We start from the raw sequence: 18,574 nt of genomic DNA, 5'->3' as shown, positions 1-18,574 counted from the left end.
CTCATTTGTTAAAGTTTGATGTTGATCTTTATGTTTTCCTACAAAATTGGAGGTGGCATACTTTTTAAGCCACAAACAACGAGGTCTCTTGGGGAGCAATAATAATCTCCGTACTAAGGAATCAAAGAGATAAAACACCTATATATTTTGGGCTCACCCTACCTGGGGGTGGCAATGGACGCAGACCTGACCTGAGTCCTAGTATGGGTCCAAAAGTTAGAACTGGACACTATTCATATCCGTGTCCAGCCAGGTTCGGGTTTGGGTCTGACATTTCTCACTTTATGAATATATAGATATTTTAGTTTTTGGATTGGATCTGGGTCCAAGTCTAGCCGGCCCGACCGAACCCGACCCGACCGGACCGGTCACCACCCTTAACCCTACTATAGTTTATAGGAAAGGGTAGTTTTGGTAGAGACTTGTAATGAGAAGCATGACTTCACAGAAACGTAGTTTTATACGAGTGTTAAGTTTGTCCAGTTCATAGTTAGCAAGTCGGGTGGGGGGGGGGTTTCTTCCAAAAAGTTGGAGGTAAAAAATTGGGGTGAAAATACTTATTGCCAAAGGTTAGGTATATTTCGGATTTGACAATGAAAACATAAGAAATGTGATGACATAAGATAAATTTTGAATTGCAATTATTGTTTGGACATATTAAAGCCATTGAAAAGTACTTTTATATTGTAATGTGGTATCATTGAAGGTAATACTTGATAAGTCTTTGTCTAAATTTTTACAAAATGCAACAACGATTCTTGCTCTACTGCAGCACACAAATCATGCAACGAATTAATTGGAAGCATACAATGAAGCAACACCAACAATACTAAACATAAAAATTACTCTAGCAAATAACCGGGACTGTTTTAGGAGGGGAAAAGATTACAACGGCTCTCATCATTTAACAAAAATGCAAAAATGTGAAAGAATGGTTCCTCGAAATAGTTGCATTGTATGCTCCAGTAAAATAAAAAATAAAAAAAAATGATAACTCAATCAAACTTCTGTATACAAAAAAGAAAAGAAAAGTAAAGAAAAGCGAGATGATGGTTACTTGTACTAAACAATATGAGCATGCAAATCCAAATATTTAATTCATATCCTTTACCAAATGCCTAAATCTTTGGTTGTGATTGAACCTCGATGCTCTTGGTTTAGAGAAAAATTATCTCATTAGGTTAATTTTTCTATAACTCTACATATGATTTGAAGATATACAATTGTTTTGAGAGAGAGTATTTTTACTAGGAATCCACTCTTATTTTTTTAACACAATTTTTAAGAGAATTTGTTGGTGAACAATTTTGATGGAAATTTTTGTTAAATCAAGACTCTTAAAATTAATCCTAGGAGAAACTTTTTTTAAAACATTTTTTTTCGAAAAAAAGATAAAATGCAGATTTATATCAATTCCATTAAAAAAACTCAGAGTTCTTGAGGAATTTAATAAAAAAACAGATATTTTTCAAAAAGTAGTTCTAATTGGAGACTCGCTAACTATACTCAAGTTTTTCACTTCATCATTCATGCCACCCAGATTGATTGGTTGCGTTGTTATGTCAAGAGAGATTCTTTTTCACGTAATAAAAAAGAAAAAACGCGGTCTTTTCAAATAGTTATGTAAAGTGGGATATTGATCGATAGCGTTATTTAGTCGGGGGAGATTGATTAAAATAGAAGAGAAATTCAGTGAGGATTTTGACATGCAAAATTGTGACTACCTACATATGCGGTTTAAAAAGTACAAACCATCCATTCCATCAAAAAACAATGAAAACTAACTGTTTGAATGTTTTTTTATTAGAATTATTATTTCTAATTTTTTAAATTTACTTATTTTTAGGTATCTCTTATAACCAATGGTTGAAAAATCACCGAGTCGATACGAAATAGGTCAATTATTGTTTAGAAGACTCGATTCATGTTTAGAAGACAATCTCTTGGTCGACTCGATTCATGTCTAGAAGATAATCTCTTGGTCGACACGGAATAGGTTGATTCATGTCTAGAAGACTCGATTCATGTCTAGAAGACAATCTCTTGCAACCAATGGTTGAAAAATCACCGACTAAGACAATCTCCGTGGATTCATGTCTAGCAGACTCGATTCATGTCTAGAAGACAATCCGTCGATTCATGTCTAGAAGACTCGATTCATGTCTACTCTTGTAACCAGTGGTTGAAAAATCGCCGACTAAGACAATCTCTTGTAACCAGTGGTCGAAAAATCGCCGAGTCGGAATCAGTTGATTTGTGTTTAGAAGTGAACCAGAGTCAGCATGGAATCAGTCAATTCGTGTCTAGAAGCGAATCGGTCGATTTGTGTCTAGAAGTGAACCGGAGTCGGCACGGAATTGGGGCTGATTTGTGTTAATTCGTGTCTAGAAGTGTGAGTCGGTCGGATTTGTGTCTAGAAGTGAACCGAAGTCAGCACGAAATCAGTCAATTCGTGTCTAGTGTCTGTCTAGAAGTGAACCGGAGTCGATTTGTGTCTAGAAGTATGTGTCGAGAGTCGATATGTGTCTAGAAGTGAACCGGAGTTGTGTCTAGAAGTGACTTAGAGTCGATTTGTGTCTAGTTTGTGTCGGTTTGTATCTAGTTTGTGTCTAGAAGTGGACCGGAGTTGTGTCTAGAAGTGGACCGGAGTTGTGTCGAGAAGTGAACCGGAGTCATGTCTAGTGTGTAGAAGTGAACTGGAGTCGATTTGTGTCTAGAAGTAAGTAGAAGTGAACCAATCGGTCAATCGTGTCTAGTGTCTAGAAGTGAATCGGAGTCGCGTCTAGTGTCTGGAAGTGAACCGGAGTCGATTTGTGTCTAGAAGTAAATAGAAGTGAACCGGAGTCGATACCGATCGATCAATTTGTGTCTAAAAGTATTAGAAGTATGTGTCTAGCAGTGATCGATTTGTGTCTAGAAGTATTAGAAGTATGTGTCTAGCAGTGAACGATTTGTGTCTAGAAGTACTAGAAGTATGTGTCTAGCAGTGAACAGCACGGAATCCGTCAATTAGAAGACATCGATATCGATTTGTGTCTACAAGTAAACGGCCGGCGATCGATCGATCGATCGGATTTGTGTTTAGAAGTAAACCGATTACTCCGCAGCAACAACTCCAGGGTTGTAAGATTCACAACGATAACTCCGCAGCAACAACATCACCCAACTGCCAACGAGCTGAGACTAGCCGCCAAAGACAATTTATATAGCATATGAATGTTCTTCAAATTTTACAAAACGGCGAGTCTACTCGGTAGTGTAAGTAAATTATATGATAAAAAAATGGAAAAATATCATAAATAATAATTGGGTGCTCATCACCCCTATCTTTGACCAAAAATATCTAAATTTATCTATCCAAATAAAACATAAAAATTCTATTAGGCTATTATCTCACGAGATTATTTCATTATATGCTTAACAATTAATTAAGTAGTTCATTGAGATTAAAAATTAGTACCAGCTCATAGGATATTAAAAAACAACAAATAATACTAATTCTCGTTTATTGAATATTAAAAAATATTAGTTTAGATGATATTTTAAGAGAGAAAAATAACACTAACTGATAACCAAATCTTTTATTTATTTATTTTAATTTATTTGCATTATAAATTATATGATGTATTATTCTTTCTTCCAGTTGTTAATAATATATTTTAAATTAGATGATGTTATGAGATATTTTAGATTTGTTATTATTTGTATAATAAAATAAACTATTAAATAACAATTTCAATTTCAATATATAATACTATAGTTAGTTAGGTTGTAATAATTTTTTAATATAATTAGTTAAGTTGTAATAATTTGGGTTTTTTTTTTAGCAATTGGGGTTTTCTATCTATTTGATATTTTGGTGGCCATTTTTTTATTGATTTAATCAATTCTTTATTGTAGTCTAATAAGATTATATACTTCATCCATGATAATTCTATGGTTTTTATTTTGTGTGATGTAAATTTAATAGTTAACATAAGTTCATACAGAGAAAGAACATCTCAATATTCGCATGTTGATGAAAAAAATGAAAGTTAATGATGTAGTATCCTTATTTTTTATTAGATTCCTAAAAAACAACATTGGGAATGAAATTTAATAATTTTTTTTGGATTTTTTTTAAGGCTTAATCCGATCGATTCCTGATCTGGATAGCCGATTCATCGATCCGGATGGATTTTTGAAGTGCCCGATCCACGGCACTAATTCCATTTTTTAAACCAGTAACTGAAAACCTTAATAGTATTTATGGGTTAAAATATACAATTAACCCAACTTTGAGAAGTCACATAAATTTTTGTAATTTTTTATTATTACATAAAATATTATTTCTGGGTTAAAATCTACAATTAACCCAACTTTGAGGAATCACATAAATTTTTGTAATTTTTTATTATTACATAAAATATTGTGTCATTGTGGTGTATTTCTGTTCTTGCTACATATGTTGCTCATTTGTTATATACGCCTCATCTTCTCCCTCCCCTTATTGATTGAATCGAACGATCAAAATATGAACACGTATTGCTTAAAAATATTGGTGACACATGGTTCCAGAAGAACAAGGGTTCTTTCGAATAGGGAGGTTCATTCTTTTTCTGATTCAAATATCAGCTCTTTTTATACGTGCGCGCATATCGAGAACTGCAGATGAGATGTCAAAAGGGCTCATTATAATACAGGAAAAAGTTTATATAATGTTACAATCTTAAAATACAGAATTAAAGACGCACCTCAAAAATCCATCATAAAAAATTGCTTTACAGTTACAAAAACCGTCTAATTGAGCATCTCAACATCAAAATGTATGAATATAAAAAAAAATAAAAAATTCAAATCTGCAAAATAATATCTGCAATACATTATCTTAACCGTCCATTTTCAAGATTTTATAGATCTACCTGACTGGAATTATTTTTAGAGTTTAAAATTTTATAATTTGAGATGAAAATAGATTTTCAAATCATCTTAAAAAAATTTTATATTAAAATTACATTTATAAAATTTAGAGATGCATTTTAATTAGATTGTTTAAGATTGCAACCTTATAAAAACCATACACTAAATAAAAACATCCAAGATCCAAAGTCCATTCGGCACTTGGATAACAAAAGTATTATCAAATAACAACCAACCAAAATAAGATCTATGACTAAATTAGCTGGCAAGTAAAAATTAAAATCAAGGCTACAACAAAAAATAGTCCCCAATCAATACATAGCTTACAATCGATCTCCTTTTTTGTTGTCCTCAACAGTTTCATGACAAGGATACCCATGCATCTCTATATATAATTTACTAGATCAAGAGAGCCATAAACATCTAATCAAATGAAAGTTGCATATAACATCACAAATTATTATTAATTACATTTATCAATAGATAATTAATATGTGACATTATTGTTGAGTTATTAATTATATGACCTTGTTCAAAATAGATGTCTCCAAAGTCACATGAAAAGCTCTTCATCAATGAAATGTCACCCAATGGTAGTAGCATATCTATAACTAGAATGTGCAAAAATTAAATATATGACATTCATTATCATCCGACAAGCCTGATCCCCATGATTTGGGGTTGGCTACATAAATCTTATCTTTTAATTTTTCTTTACCATAAATTCATGATTCATAATAAGATGTAGCAATGCTTTACATGGGTTGCCTACCTAACCCAACCCACCTCTTTACCTAAGCTTGGGATGGGTTCAAAGAAAGTTTAAGATCCTATCCCTTATTAGACCCCAAGAAAATATATGACATTATGAACGCCTATTATATGATGTTTGTAGAGATTTCAATCAATTAAATATCACAAAAAACCAAACTGAATCTTGTTCCAATAGGTATAGGAAATGAAGGACAGAAACTCTGAAGATTACTTTTAAAGCTCTATTAGAGATCATCTTTAGAGGTCTATTAGTTCACTTATATAAAGCGAGAATCCATTGAGAAAGCCCTATCAGAATCCATAGTTATATCAGGCTCCAACAAACAACTGTACAGGTAAAATAAAGCACAAAGGAGGGATTACCATCTCTTCTGGTGTGCTACTCTTTCCTAAATGAATTGCATTTCCTCCCTATTCAATCTTCACTTACAAACAGAAAAAGATACAGACAGAGATAAAGATAAAGAAGCCTTTGTGAAAAAAAAAAAAAAAGGGGACAGAAGCCATAGCTTGAGAGCTCTTTACTGAAACTCAAACCCTCCAGTAAAGCAGATGCAAAATGGGTAGTGGTCTTTATAGAAATAAAGGGTCATTGTGTGAGTCTTTGCATTTCACTTTGGTTATTTAGGGTTTCAATGAGCAGTGGTGGAGCATACTGGGCATTTCCTTGATGCTCCTCTGCATCCTGGCAAAATGAGAGGATAATGGTGTCGATTGCCATTTCCACAACTGCGAAGAAAAGAGAAGCAACGATGTAGCCGAGGCCCCAACATACCTACACATGATAAGCACATGCTTAAGATCCCATACAGATGCATATATGCATTGTGAGGCTTCAAATCCATAAGCCTCAAACGCATAAACTGAAGATAACATACGCATAGGTACATATACATACCTCTATCTCACGTATGCATAAGTACACATACCCCCTCTCTCTCTCTCTCTTCAACAAAGACAAACAGCAAAGATGAACCTACTCCATCATACCTACAGCCCCTCTCTCTCACTCACTCTCTCTCTCTCTCTCTCTCTCTTCTCCAACGAAGACACATTCAGCAAGGATGCACCTATTCCCGTCATACCTACAACCGTATCCATGCATTGCATAAAAGCGTACATATCCATCCACATGCATATTACAAGTAGTTTGAAGTTTTGAACCCCATATGAGCTTCTTGTCTCAAAACACACACACACATGCAGTCGCACGCATACACATGCATGCATGTACGCGAGCCCCTTAAGGGTTCTTTCTGTCAATAGCTTATGCATGCATGAGATTAGACCCTCCTTGCTAGGAATCAAGAGGGATCAAGGCCACAACACAGTCAACACTAACGTTCAAGATCTGAATCCCGGCTTACTACCCAAAAGAATGATACCTCTCTCTCTCTCTCTCTTTCTCTCTCTCCATATATATATATATATATATATATATGGGAATGGATCCTGTCAACTATGTGCTAACAGCTACAGTGTCAGCCAATGGCCCTTATTAAATCTGAGCCCGATCTAATGGTCACGACCTCATTTTGTATGTGAATTTTTATTTTTTTTTACAAATCTAAATCACTTGAAATTTTGAGTGTCTATTACTAAAAAATAGGAGAATCTAATAAAAATATAAAAACATAATATGCAAAAAATAAATTGACCAAAAATCCCCAAAACATTTCAACGGTATTTTGATCAATTTATATTTTACGAAAAAAAAATTAATATTTTTATTAGATGCTCCTTGATGAGAATAATGAATGCCTACAATTTCAAGTGATTTGGATTTGTAGAAAAAAAAAAAAATGAAGCCTTGATAGTCAGATCCGCCTAGATTCAATCTGCGCCGTTGGCTGACACTAGCTGTTAGCCGTGGACTGACAGGATCCATTCCCATATATATATATATATATATATATATATATATATATATATATATATATATATATATATATATATAGAGAGAGAGAGAGAGAGATTTTTCTATAGTTAAAAACCCCTCAAAATACAAAAATTAATGTTAGAATGCGTTAAGATAGGTGTACTATAATTTTTTGTTTTAAAAACTTATTTCAATAGGTAACTTAATCATTAAGGGTAAATTTAAAATTCCATAAAAGTACAATGGTATTTAGAAAGTTAGTATCCTGAAACATTATTAGTATAATACCTTTGTTTTTAAGTAAAAATTTCAACTTTACCCCTCGTGAATATGACAAAAGTTCATTTTATCTTTAATGATATTTACATATATAACTTTCACTTGATGCACAAAATACTACAAGAAATAATTTTGTTTAAACATAGAAACAACATAGGCAGTAATTTCACCTTCACAACTCATTTTAATATTAACTTTTGTATTTTGAAGGGTTTTAAATTGTAGATCATCCCTTATACTTTAGAAGTAAAGCGCAACTCAAAAACCCCTCGGAAAAGGTCGTTCCAATGCCAAGAATCCCACCAATTTATCATATTCAGTTCAAAATGTATAAACATTAATTAAAAAAATAGATTTTAAGTCCTAAAAATAGTGTAGCTTGTAGCATATTTGGACCGTCTATTTTTTATATTTTCAAGTGTTTATAGATATGCTCGATTCACACCAGTTTTCAAACATTAAATTTCATTATTAGTGGTGGAAATAGATGTCCAGGCCATCGTAAAAATTTCTTGCATCGAAACTGCAACTTTCGACAACGTTTGGATGTACACCTCACTTTATTGTTTAAGGTTGACACCTTATACAAACCACACCCTAAACATGTAATGTATGCATATTATGCAGCATAGAATTTGCAGTCTTGAAGTTCAGGGTGTTCCATGCTCAGACCAATTCATGCCATATAACTTCTGCGATGAACAAACAAATGATCGAAGCTTACCAGAACAGGGAGAAGAGGTGAGGAGATTTTGTTATGTGCATCTTTGTACTTGTGAGTATGCAACATGAGGAATGCAAACACCGCACATGCCAAGCTCACGCACAACTTTCCGAGAAAGAGGATGACATCACCAATGACATTCACTTTGCCAATGCGAAGTATGTTGTTTAGTATCAAGCCAGTTGCTATTTCAGATGCTTTGCAAAAACTTTTCCCTGTGATGGCAATCTGAACCACCCATAGAAAAAGAAAGAGAAAATTACAAAAGACATTATAGAGAAGAGAATATAGAGAAGGAATCTATAGAACAAACGAAAGGAATATTGTATGTGGTACTACATAGGCAAGTCACTATCCTGGAGATTAACTACACTTGAGAGAGTATCCGGGAGGGCCCTAGTATGATTAATCACCACTATCCATCATCAGGAAGGGATGGCGAATGCTCTTTGGAGTAATGCATTACATGTTCCAACGGATTAAGGAAAAATCTCAGTATAGGGATTTTCTCAGCAAAAAGTGACAAAAGAATAGGAGACAAAAAAGCATGATGGTAGAACCGCAACAAGCATGAGTTGCAAGTAATTAAACAAAGCCAAAATTCAACATTAGTTGCAGGATTAGTATTTTTTTTGTTGCTAACTTGGCAATAGGAATTATTGCAAGGAAAACATAAAAATTATTACATTAATAGCATCACAAAAGGAAAATCAAAACTAAATTCACCCAAAGGACCAGACATGCATGACCACATGGGTCACCTGTTATTCACCACTTTGCTGCAATTACTTGCACAAACTACTTCTTTTCCATGCAAAGAGAAGGAGAATGAGGGAAGAAGGGGGGAGGGAGGGTGGGTGGCGAGAGAGAGAGAGAGAGAGAGAGACTGTGTGTGTTCTCACCATAATGTATGCATTGCGGTTCACTGATTTAGTGGTCCACTCAATACAACTGAGGCAGCAATTAGACAAACAAGACATCATTCTACCCATGATGCCACTTGATGCAGAGTCAGTGTGCTTCAACCGGCGGCGGATGAACTCAAGTATGTAACGAACTGACTCAACAATGGAGACAACAAGTGAACCGAGAGCTATGGAGCCAAGGCTATAGCGAATGAGACGCTTCATCGATGAAAACACAGGAAGGAATGGGATCTCTTGCTGCATTAATATAAAATTCAAATAAGTCAATTTCTTTAAACTCAACAGGAAATGCAGTAAGAATTTTTGAAGGGAAAATTGAAAGGCAACCCTCCTCATTTCAAAATAGAAGAAAATCCCTTGTCATTAATAGAACCAAGTACACATTTTCTCCACATGTTTTGCAGTCCCGTTCTAACAAAACACTATTGGAGTTTTATACCTCTTAACTGGTCAATTACATACAACTATTCTCAAAATTATATAAAAAAAAAGAAACTAAAATAACCTGAACACTATTCTCAGAATGGAAAATTAGTTTGGAAGTAATAATTTTCCATTAGGCAATCAAATGTGAAGCCTAGTGGTCTGGAGCTCGTCCAAGCAATTTGGTTTCACCTACACTATGCAACATTGCAACCCTTATAGTGAAGTTTCAATTTTTCCCATTGCAAAGTAAAATAACCAAGGGACTATGGTATACTCCATTGCGTCATCACCATCAAATGGATGGCAAGAAGGGGATCCATCAAAAAACGAACGTGATGCAATAGAGGTTTAGACTTCCATCACCATCTGTCATTTCATTCAAAGGTCATCGCCCCAATGGGTCCATAGTTAATGGATTACTATATTTTCCCTTTACGCACTGGTACATATACCTAATCGTGCATATCTGTAGCTTCAGTTAGAGTCCAATTTCCAGAAGGCTTACCGATGTCTCCCCACGAGCCCAATAATATGAAGCAACTGAACCAGCAATAACAGTGCCTGAGCATGCGATTATGAACTGAGTAGCCCAGTAACACCCAAAGAGGTGGAAGAGAATAGCTACTGCAATATGAGGAGTGTAGTGAATGCTGTAACCGCAGCAATTGTCACAGTTAACCTTGTTTGCCTTGAGGTCAAAGGCGCAGCATTCCCCATTGCAATCATTCCTTTGTACTTGACCAGAGCTGAATAGATGAAGTGCAGCAGAAAACCAGAACATAATAAAGATTAGAAGAATTGTATATGGAAAAAATGGGAATATAATGAGAGCCTGGACTTCGCCAATGACCTTGGCTGCAACCTGCATAAAGAAGGGAATAGTTATGTAGCAAATAAAATGCATTAAATGGAGCATAGGCTCTACTACAAATGCATCCCTCCAAGATTTTAAATGAGACATACACTATAACATGGACTATGGAAAATCCCAGTGCATTGGCACATCGCTGTTAATGACATAATGGAAGGTGGTTGGTCCTACATCTTCTACGCCCTCTATCAATTTTTTATAGAGAAATTATTGGAAAGAATGGCAAAAAAGTAGCTTTTGAAACGAATTGAGAACTCCTATGTTTCATTAAGGCTAAAATCAGAGCCGATCAAGCTTACCTTTAAAACAGATGTTGCAATAAGAATACGCCTAACAATAGCAATTGTGGAAAGAACGGTGATGACCATAATTAGTGTCATAAGAATAGCAACAGCTCGAAGATGATTTAGCTCCTGAACATAACATGACAAGTTTTTATTTAGCAAGTAAAATTTAACATAAGTTGAGAACTTATCATATAAAACATAGTGTTAGTCAGTTATAAACCCACCCTTCCAGTTACACTGAAGTACGGATCACTTTCCCCAATGATACCAGAGACAGCATCATGCCCAATCCACCCAGCTACAAGCACACAAGTTGGCAGAAAACTATCACTCTCTAACATTCATTATGCTCCCAAACAGTAATGGTGACAGTTATTTCAATCTACTACCAGAAAAGTAAAGGAGAGTAAATTCTGCCACTAAAGTTTGACCATGAGCCTTTCATGCATATCAGTATCATTTATATCACAATCAACAATTTCAGAACATCATTTCACCTGTACAAGATTGGCTGTCCCAAAACAAGTAATACAAAGAAAATAGCACTAGCTTGAGACCACCCTCCTCAATGTCTTCAACACTGAGGCAAATGTCAACACCGCAATACTTGTTATCAATAACACTCCACTCTACTTGACTCCTTGCATTACCAGGAAAAGAACAAAACTAGAGGAAAAAGTTTATATAAGGGTGAGGCCCTAAACAATCAAATTAAGGCTCCCCACAAAAATTCATAAGAAGAGGTTATTTTGATGCTGAAAAATCCTCAATTCGATCATCTCAACCTAAAGATGTATGGAGATAACAAAAGTTAGATTTCAAGTCTTGGAATGCATTATCTAGACCATCAATTTTCAAGATTTTCAAGTGTTCATAAATCTGCTCAATCTACACTATTTTTTAATATTTAAATCTTATAATTGATACTGAAACAACATATTTCAGCACTATTTGAAGGTGCGCCTTACTTTGATTGGTTAACGGCCTCAGCCTCATACAAACCACACCCAAACTAAAATAGGTTATCTTATACCTACTGGCTTCATTTAGTTTTGTTTAATAGGTAGACATTATATATTCAACAACAAAATATTCATCAAATAAACTATCTCTAGGTTTCACATTTTCGTTCATTCTAATATGGAACTTCTCATAGCTTATTTTGTACAACTAGTGTCCAGGCAAGACATACTTTACACATCTACTATTGCATTTCATCACCAAACAAGTCCATGAAGAAGCAGCTCTTACCTTTGATACAAACATTCTTGATGGTTCGGTATCAAGTGGGCTATTATTGAGAATTAAAGATGTAATATTAAAAAGGCTCTATCGCTTTTCAAGAAGAAAATATTCAAAACTATAAATAGTATCCACTGACTAGCCAATTTCATAAAATGAAGGAATTTAGGATAAACAAACATTTTCACCAGATGCATGCAAGTGTGGAAGAAGTGAAGGGGAAGAAAATACTATGTGTGCATGTGTACAAGTAGTACATGCAACGTAATTAATTTTAAAGGCATAAAAAATAAAAAATATTTCAGTGAAAGTCAAAGAATTCTGACCTTTTGCATAGAAGAACATTGTTACAGTTATTATGAGAACATTAAAGAGAACAACCGTAATCCAAGTCATTGCTCCAACAAAATGGCGAATCATTAACAACCAAATCACTGACAGAAAGAGTGGCACCATTGCACCACAAACAATCAACACTGGCCAAGCCTTTCCAATATCAGCTACATACCTCTGTAAACAATGAAAAGATAGACATGAATCGAGGTAAAGTTCTATATGAGCTTCCATAAGAGGATGTAAACATTGAAAGGTTAGAATGAAAGAGTGAGGTTATCAATTAGCAAAATTGCGAGGAAAATGAAAAACATGAGCACTTGTTCAAATTGCAGCTGCCAAAGTAGAAAATAACTTCCAGATATTCCAAATTCTTCACAAAATTGCATACCTAAACTTATAAACAATGTGCCGGGATTCGCCTCGGCCATTAGGGGGAAAAATGTGAAAAAATATAAGAAACGTACTAAAAAGGAAATGAAACCTATTCCCAAAAAAAAAAAAAAAAAAAAAATGAAACCTAAAACAACTTAGAAAGGTTAAAAAAAAAGAAAAAAAAGAAGTTAAAAAAAGTAGAAAAATGGATTAAAAAACAATTTTACAGTTTGGGATATTTTTAAAAACTTCAAAAAAAAGGAAAATATAGCAATAATGATTATGGAAAAAAACACTCACCAATCTTTTCCACATACATCTAAATCATATAAAAAAAAGTTTGTATAACATTTCCTCATTTTTTATTTTTTTTGAAATTTTTTTTATATGCCCCAAGTTGTACACACAACTCGGGGGGACTTGGCCTCGTCTATGGGCAAGGCCAAGTAATTCAGCCTAGTCTGAGTGGACTTGGCTGAGTCCCATCACACTGCTTCTAAAAGACTGTTCTCCTCTGTTCCAAGTCACACAAATATGGATTGACTTCTTAAATGTGAAAGAGAGAATCTCAACTGATTAGTTCTCCAGTTCCAAGATTTACGAATTAATTGCTAGATTCTTACTTTTTATAAAGAGAATTCATTTTCTTCTCTCTCTTTTTTTTTTATGTTGCTATGGTAGGTCTAGTAGGAGATCTGAACCTTGTGACATTATGCTAGATACCCCAACTGACCTAATCCCAACTATAACATGCAGTTCTTTTCAAATTCACACAAGTACAAATATACAAGTAACATAACATATAAAGTCGAGTATAAATGTTAAAAACTAAACAAATAGAACAAGGAGATTATTGCGAAATTGGGAATTCACATCAAGAATGAAAATGGATGAGTTTGTAACACATCCAATTAAAGATTCCAAATTTCACATGACAGCCAACATTTTTTTCCAGAAATTATTTCTTTAGTTCTTTTGACTACTTTTAGGTTCCCTCCACTTTATGAAAAACCAATACCCAAATATATGCAATGGACAAGCATATCATACAAGTACAATATTCATAGCATGCTTCGTAAAACCAGGCAAGTTTATTAGAGAGTACTTAACCATGCTGTCCGAATGTATGTTACCATGACACATATATGAGAATCCACGTCAGATTTGGACCGAATCACCCACCTATATTTTCCCAAGTTTAGTAGAACACATTCATACAGGTCCATACAACACATGTGTAACCATATGTATTTATAAATAAATCAATTTGTGACCCTTTAGTGATAGATATAACTTAAAGAAAAAGGTGGGTAAAATAAAGAACCATGTATCTTACAAAACAGACACGTGTATCACGAAACAGACACGGTGAGACACAGACACGCATGCCTTGCTTGCACAATATGGGGACACGTGTCTACAAAGCAGACAAGTTGCTTCTATGAATCCAAAAAATTAAAAATTTCCAAATACATACATCAAAACAGATTGCCCGTGTCTTATGCAAGTCAACACACGTCTCATGCAATGGTCGGACACTCCCAAACGCGACATGCATGTCACTGTTGCCTATGTCCCAAACTATTTATTATAGAAAACAGAATCCTAATTCCTGAGTATCAAACTCAAGTGAATGAAAGCAAACCTTTAAAACAGCAGATGGGGAATTGATGCCATTGTGGACAGATTTTTCCAATACACCATTTTCATTGATATTAACCCCACCCATCTGCCTCCAGTGATTCAAGGATGCATTAGATGCATGCGCAATAAACTGGCAGCTCCAGTAAACTGGACAATATCGAGAGCAAAAATTCATTGTTATCGGGAACAACAAAGCAACACTTATAGGGAAGCTAAAGCAACATAAAAGGCCATGGATCTCTTTCAAAAGCATAAAGAATTGAATATTTAAATGCGTCTTACAAGATGAACATAAAATAAAAATATAATGATAATGTAGGCCATCAATCTCATGCACGAAACTTTTTTATAGATTAACTCATAAAGCACATGAAGAATAAACTTTTTTCTAATTGATAGTTATAATGACAACCAATTATAAGTAACAACAACGACAGAATAATAATACTAACTAACAGTTTTTACCCAGGCTAACTCACAAATAAAAGTTGCATAAATTCAAGTCATCCATTAGTATAAATAGTTCATTTTGACCTTACCAATAGTAACTGAACTACCCTTAGAAAGTATAGATCCACTAGTAACTGAACTACCCACATTTCATTTCCAACTTACCATTTATGCTAGGAAATATGATAGGGTAGCAAGGGCCTTGAAGCGCAAGGGAACTGTTCCTCATAGGTTGAGTGAGAAACTCAAAGTAATCATAGTTCCTATCAATCCATTCATCCATGGAGAGGTGGATATCTCCCTCAGGGTAATCACAAACCCAATTGAGAATATCTTCAGAAGGACTGGGGCACTCCATCAAGCATATGCTCCTTGCATCACCCAATTTGAACTGGCTTTTACGAAGCCCACTTTGGTATACCTGGTTTGGGTTTAGCCAATATCTCACCTCTAGTTCACGGAGATCAGGGTCTGCATGCTTGTTGCCACAAACATTCCCTTTGTAATCCAGCCCATATGTGAGCCTGAGAAGCAAAATGGCAGTTCAATCACCGTCATCATCATGCAAGCCTTACGCAAAATGGCAGTCCAATATAATCCAAAAAGGAAAAACAATATCATAATAAGCAAGAAAAACAATAGACCCCTCAAACAAGGTAAAATAAATTGAGAAACAGAAAGAGAAAGAGGTCCAAAAAATTCAATGTAATTCAATAAATTATCCTCCAACATGTGAATTCACAAATGAAAAACAGCCGTTAAACTCAATAATTATAGGCACGTCCCGCTGAAACATAAGACCAAACAAGGACAGAAAAGAACCCAAAAAATATCCAAACCAAAAGAGTGAAATGGCACAAAACTTAGATTTCTAAATGACAAAAATAAGTAAAGACCAAGAAGAAAGTATAACACCAAATCAAACATGAATAAACCATTGATTGAGAAAGTATTTATTAACTGGCTATCCTCGAGAAAAAAGTTTAGAAACCATAAAACAATAGGCCCAGATGGTGTTTTGTTCATGACATGGTTATACTCCCTCACTACTCCAAGGAGAATGTAGAAATAAGACAAGAAAAATAAGCAATTCAAAGACTAGGAGTGTTTTAGCCACGGAGAAATGGAAGGTAATACATGCCTGTAACATCTGTTGGTTGTGGGGGTGTGTGTGTGTGTGTGTGTGTGTGTGTGTGAGAGAGAGAGAGAGAGAGAGAGAGAGAACCCGCTTGTCAGAAGAGGGGGAAAATAGGAATTTATTGAGAGAATGATACACTGTAAAATAGCTCTCGCTAAAATCAATAACCACTCTGAGTGTGGGAGAGTATCCATGTGTGCATCAGACAGAGAGAGAGAGAGAGAGAGAGAGAGAGAGAGAGAGAGAGAGAGAGAGAGAGAGAGAGAGAGAGAGAGAGAGAGGTGGGGATATGACATTCACTCTGTGTGTGTGAGAGAGAAAGAGACTGAAAAATAGCTATCTCACTAAAATCATTAGGCATATGCATTAACTAATTTCTGCTCTTTCCTTTCCCCTCCTTTTTTTTTCTTTTTTTTTTTTATAGCATCAAATCAAAACACTTCATTTTAGTAAATATGCAAATCCTCAGCTCATTCCAGCAAATATCTCAAAACAAAACCAGTCATAAATAATCAACCAAACCACTCATTTCCCAAAACCCAAATCTTTCATAATAAAATGAAAAGAACCAACAATTGAAAGCTTGATCTGAACATTAACCTGTATAATGGATTGGAAAAATAATCCCAAACAAATATATATATGAAACAAACAACCCACAAAATTGACAAAAAATAACACAGCCAATATTGGTAAAAAGTAAAAGAAACTCATCAAAGGATAGGGATCTCATTACACACTATGTCTAAACAATCATTCTGAGATACAAAACTAAACAGTGAAGAATAAAACGGTACTAAAACAAACACCCAAGTAAGGTTTCAAGGACCAGTAATTTTTTTGCTAAGCTTTCCTTCTATCTCTGCCAACCAACTGTTGAACACCAATAAAATAAAGGCACCATTACCTTAGCGGGTTGCCCTGGTTAAACCCGAAGCTCGAATTCACGATCATGGCTACCCAGAAAGCAATGAAGATGATCAGGAACACCAAATCCCTGCATTTCCTATTATGCCTTATGATACCACCAAGCTGGGGATCACCATTAGAGTGAGCTCCAGCTGTAGGATACCTCCCTATTATTGCCCCTAAAGGACCCCCCATTTTACCCTAAAGGCTCACTGATTCGGTGCAATTCCAACCCTAAAGCTCAAAGGAAAGTTAGAGAGAGAAGAGAGAGAGAGAGAGAAAGGGTGCAGTGTAACTGAAAGCACTATAGCGTGAACACCTTGAACTCAAGAATTATCTCCCTGAAGGGAGCCATGGCACCCCGCTTATAGCATCGGACATCTAGAGAGAGAAAGCGCCTACTATTACTCCTAGCAATGGGGCTTTAAGGCAGGTTTTGAAGCTTCAGGGGAGTGAAAGGTCCCAACACAGCACTAAAGAGAGAGAAAATGATGCTACTGTAACTGATAGCTGTGGTTTCACAATGAGAAGAATGAAAGTCCTTGAAATCAAGAAATGCCTGCAAAAAATTGCAGCTTAAGGATCCACAAATCTGCCCAGGACATGGAGATAGAGAGAGAGAGAGAGATTGGCAGGTAGCTCCCTTATAGATTAAGGGAGATTTAGAGAGAGAAAGTGAGGGGTGTTAGTGAGAGATCAAGAGTGTAGGTGGGGTTTAAATAAGAGAGATAAGGTAAGTTATGGATGGAGAATTTAGAGAGAGAAAGTTCATCTGCCCTAGAGAGGCAGTTGGCTCCCTTGCAGGTTAAGAGACAGTTAGAGAGAGTAAGTGTGCAGTGTTTGATAGATAGAGAGAGAGAGGGTTTAAGGTGGGGTTTCAGTAAGAGAGAGAAAATAAGTTTCAGACAGGACCACTTTTAGAAAGAAAAAGGTCGACTTAGAGAGAGAAAGGAGAGATATATTTAGTGAGAGAAAGAGACAAAGTGATTAAAAATAGTGGAACTGTCGCTGCCCATGCTTTCCGGCTTTCGATGGAAGAATCAATGTGTCCGAAAAATTACTACAACACCCTAGGACATTTACTATTTCTCAATACTATCCTCACTAACGCCAACTCGCCCTGATTTTAAGTTGCAAAAAGTTTATATACGGGCAAGGCCCTAAACAATTAAATTAAGGTGCAATCAAAAATTCGTTAGAAAAAGTTATTTCGATGCTAAAAAAATCCTCAAATCGATCATCTACACCTCATGATGTATGGACATGCGAAAAAAATGGATTTTCGATATTAAAAATAGTCTATCTTGTATTATATTTTTAGACCGTCAATTTTTAATATTTTTTTAAGTGTTCATAGATCTACTTGATCTACACTATTTTTTTTAAAGAAATGTTTATATAGAGTCGAGGCTCTAAAC

General features: G+C 35.1%; 1 protein-coding gene across 1 annotated transcript; it reads right to left on the bottom strand.

Annotated features, from left to right (window-relative positions):
- Positions 1–5,880: 5,880 nt before the first annotated feature.
- Positions 5,881–17,409, bottom strand: LOC18423135 (Plasma-membrane choline transporter family protein). Its single transcript, XM_006827712.4, has 10 exons — positions 17,155–17,409; positions 15,275–15,633; positions 14,661–14,806; positions 12,634–12,817; positions 11,290–11,363; positions 11,078–11,191; positions 10,413–10,769; positions 9,458–9,718; positions 8,556–8,783; positions 5,881–6,448 (listed from the first exon to the last, which is right to left on the bottom strand). Exons 1-10 carry the CDS (start codon positions 17,349–17,351, stop codon positions 6,263–6,265), a joined length of 2,106 nt encoding a protein of 701 aa, XP_006827775.1. The 5' UTR covers positions 17,352–17,409; the 3' UTR covers positions 5,881–6,262.
- Between the last annotated feature and the right edge of the window lie 1,165 nt (positions 17,410–18,574).

Source organism: Amborella trichopoda, chromosome 7 (genome assembly GCF_054954075.1).
Source record: "Amborella trichopoda isolate Santa Cruz 75 chromosome 7, AtrichopodaSantaCruz75HAP2 v2.0, whole genome shotgun sequence".
In the NCBI taxonomy this organism is placed as follows: Eukaryota; Viridiplantae; Streptophyta; class Magnoliopsida; order Amborellales; family Amborellaceae; genus Amborella; species Amborella trichopoda.
The sequence above is the reverse complement of the archived record's forward strand: the minus strand, read 5'-3'. Positions and strand labels throughout refer to the sequence as shown.

Excerpts from the sequence above, each read along its gene's own strand:
- LOC18423135 (XM_006827712.4), bottom strand. The coding sequence starts at position 17,351 with ATGGGGGGTCCTTTAGGGGCAATAATAGGGAGGTATCCTACAGCTGGA. Across the intron at positions 11,364-12,633 it reads AATGTTCTTCTATGCAAAAG|CTGGGTGGATTGGGCATGAT; the intron begins GTCAGAATTCTT and ends GTGTGCTTGTAG. Across the intron at positions 9,719-10,412 it reads GGGCTCGTGGGGAGACATCG|CAAGAGATCCCATTCCTTCC; the intron begins GTAAGCCTTCTG and ends ATATTAATGCAG.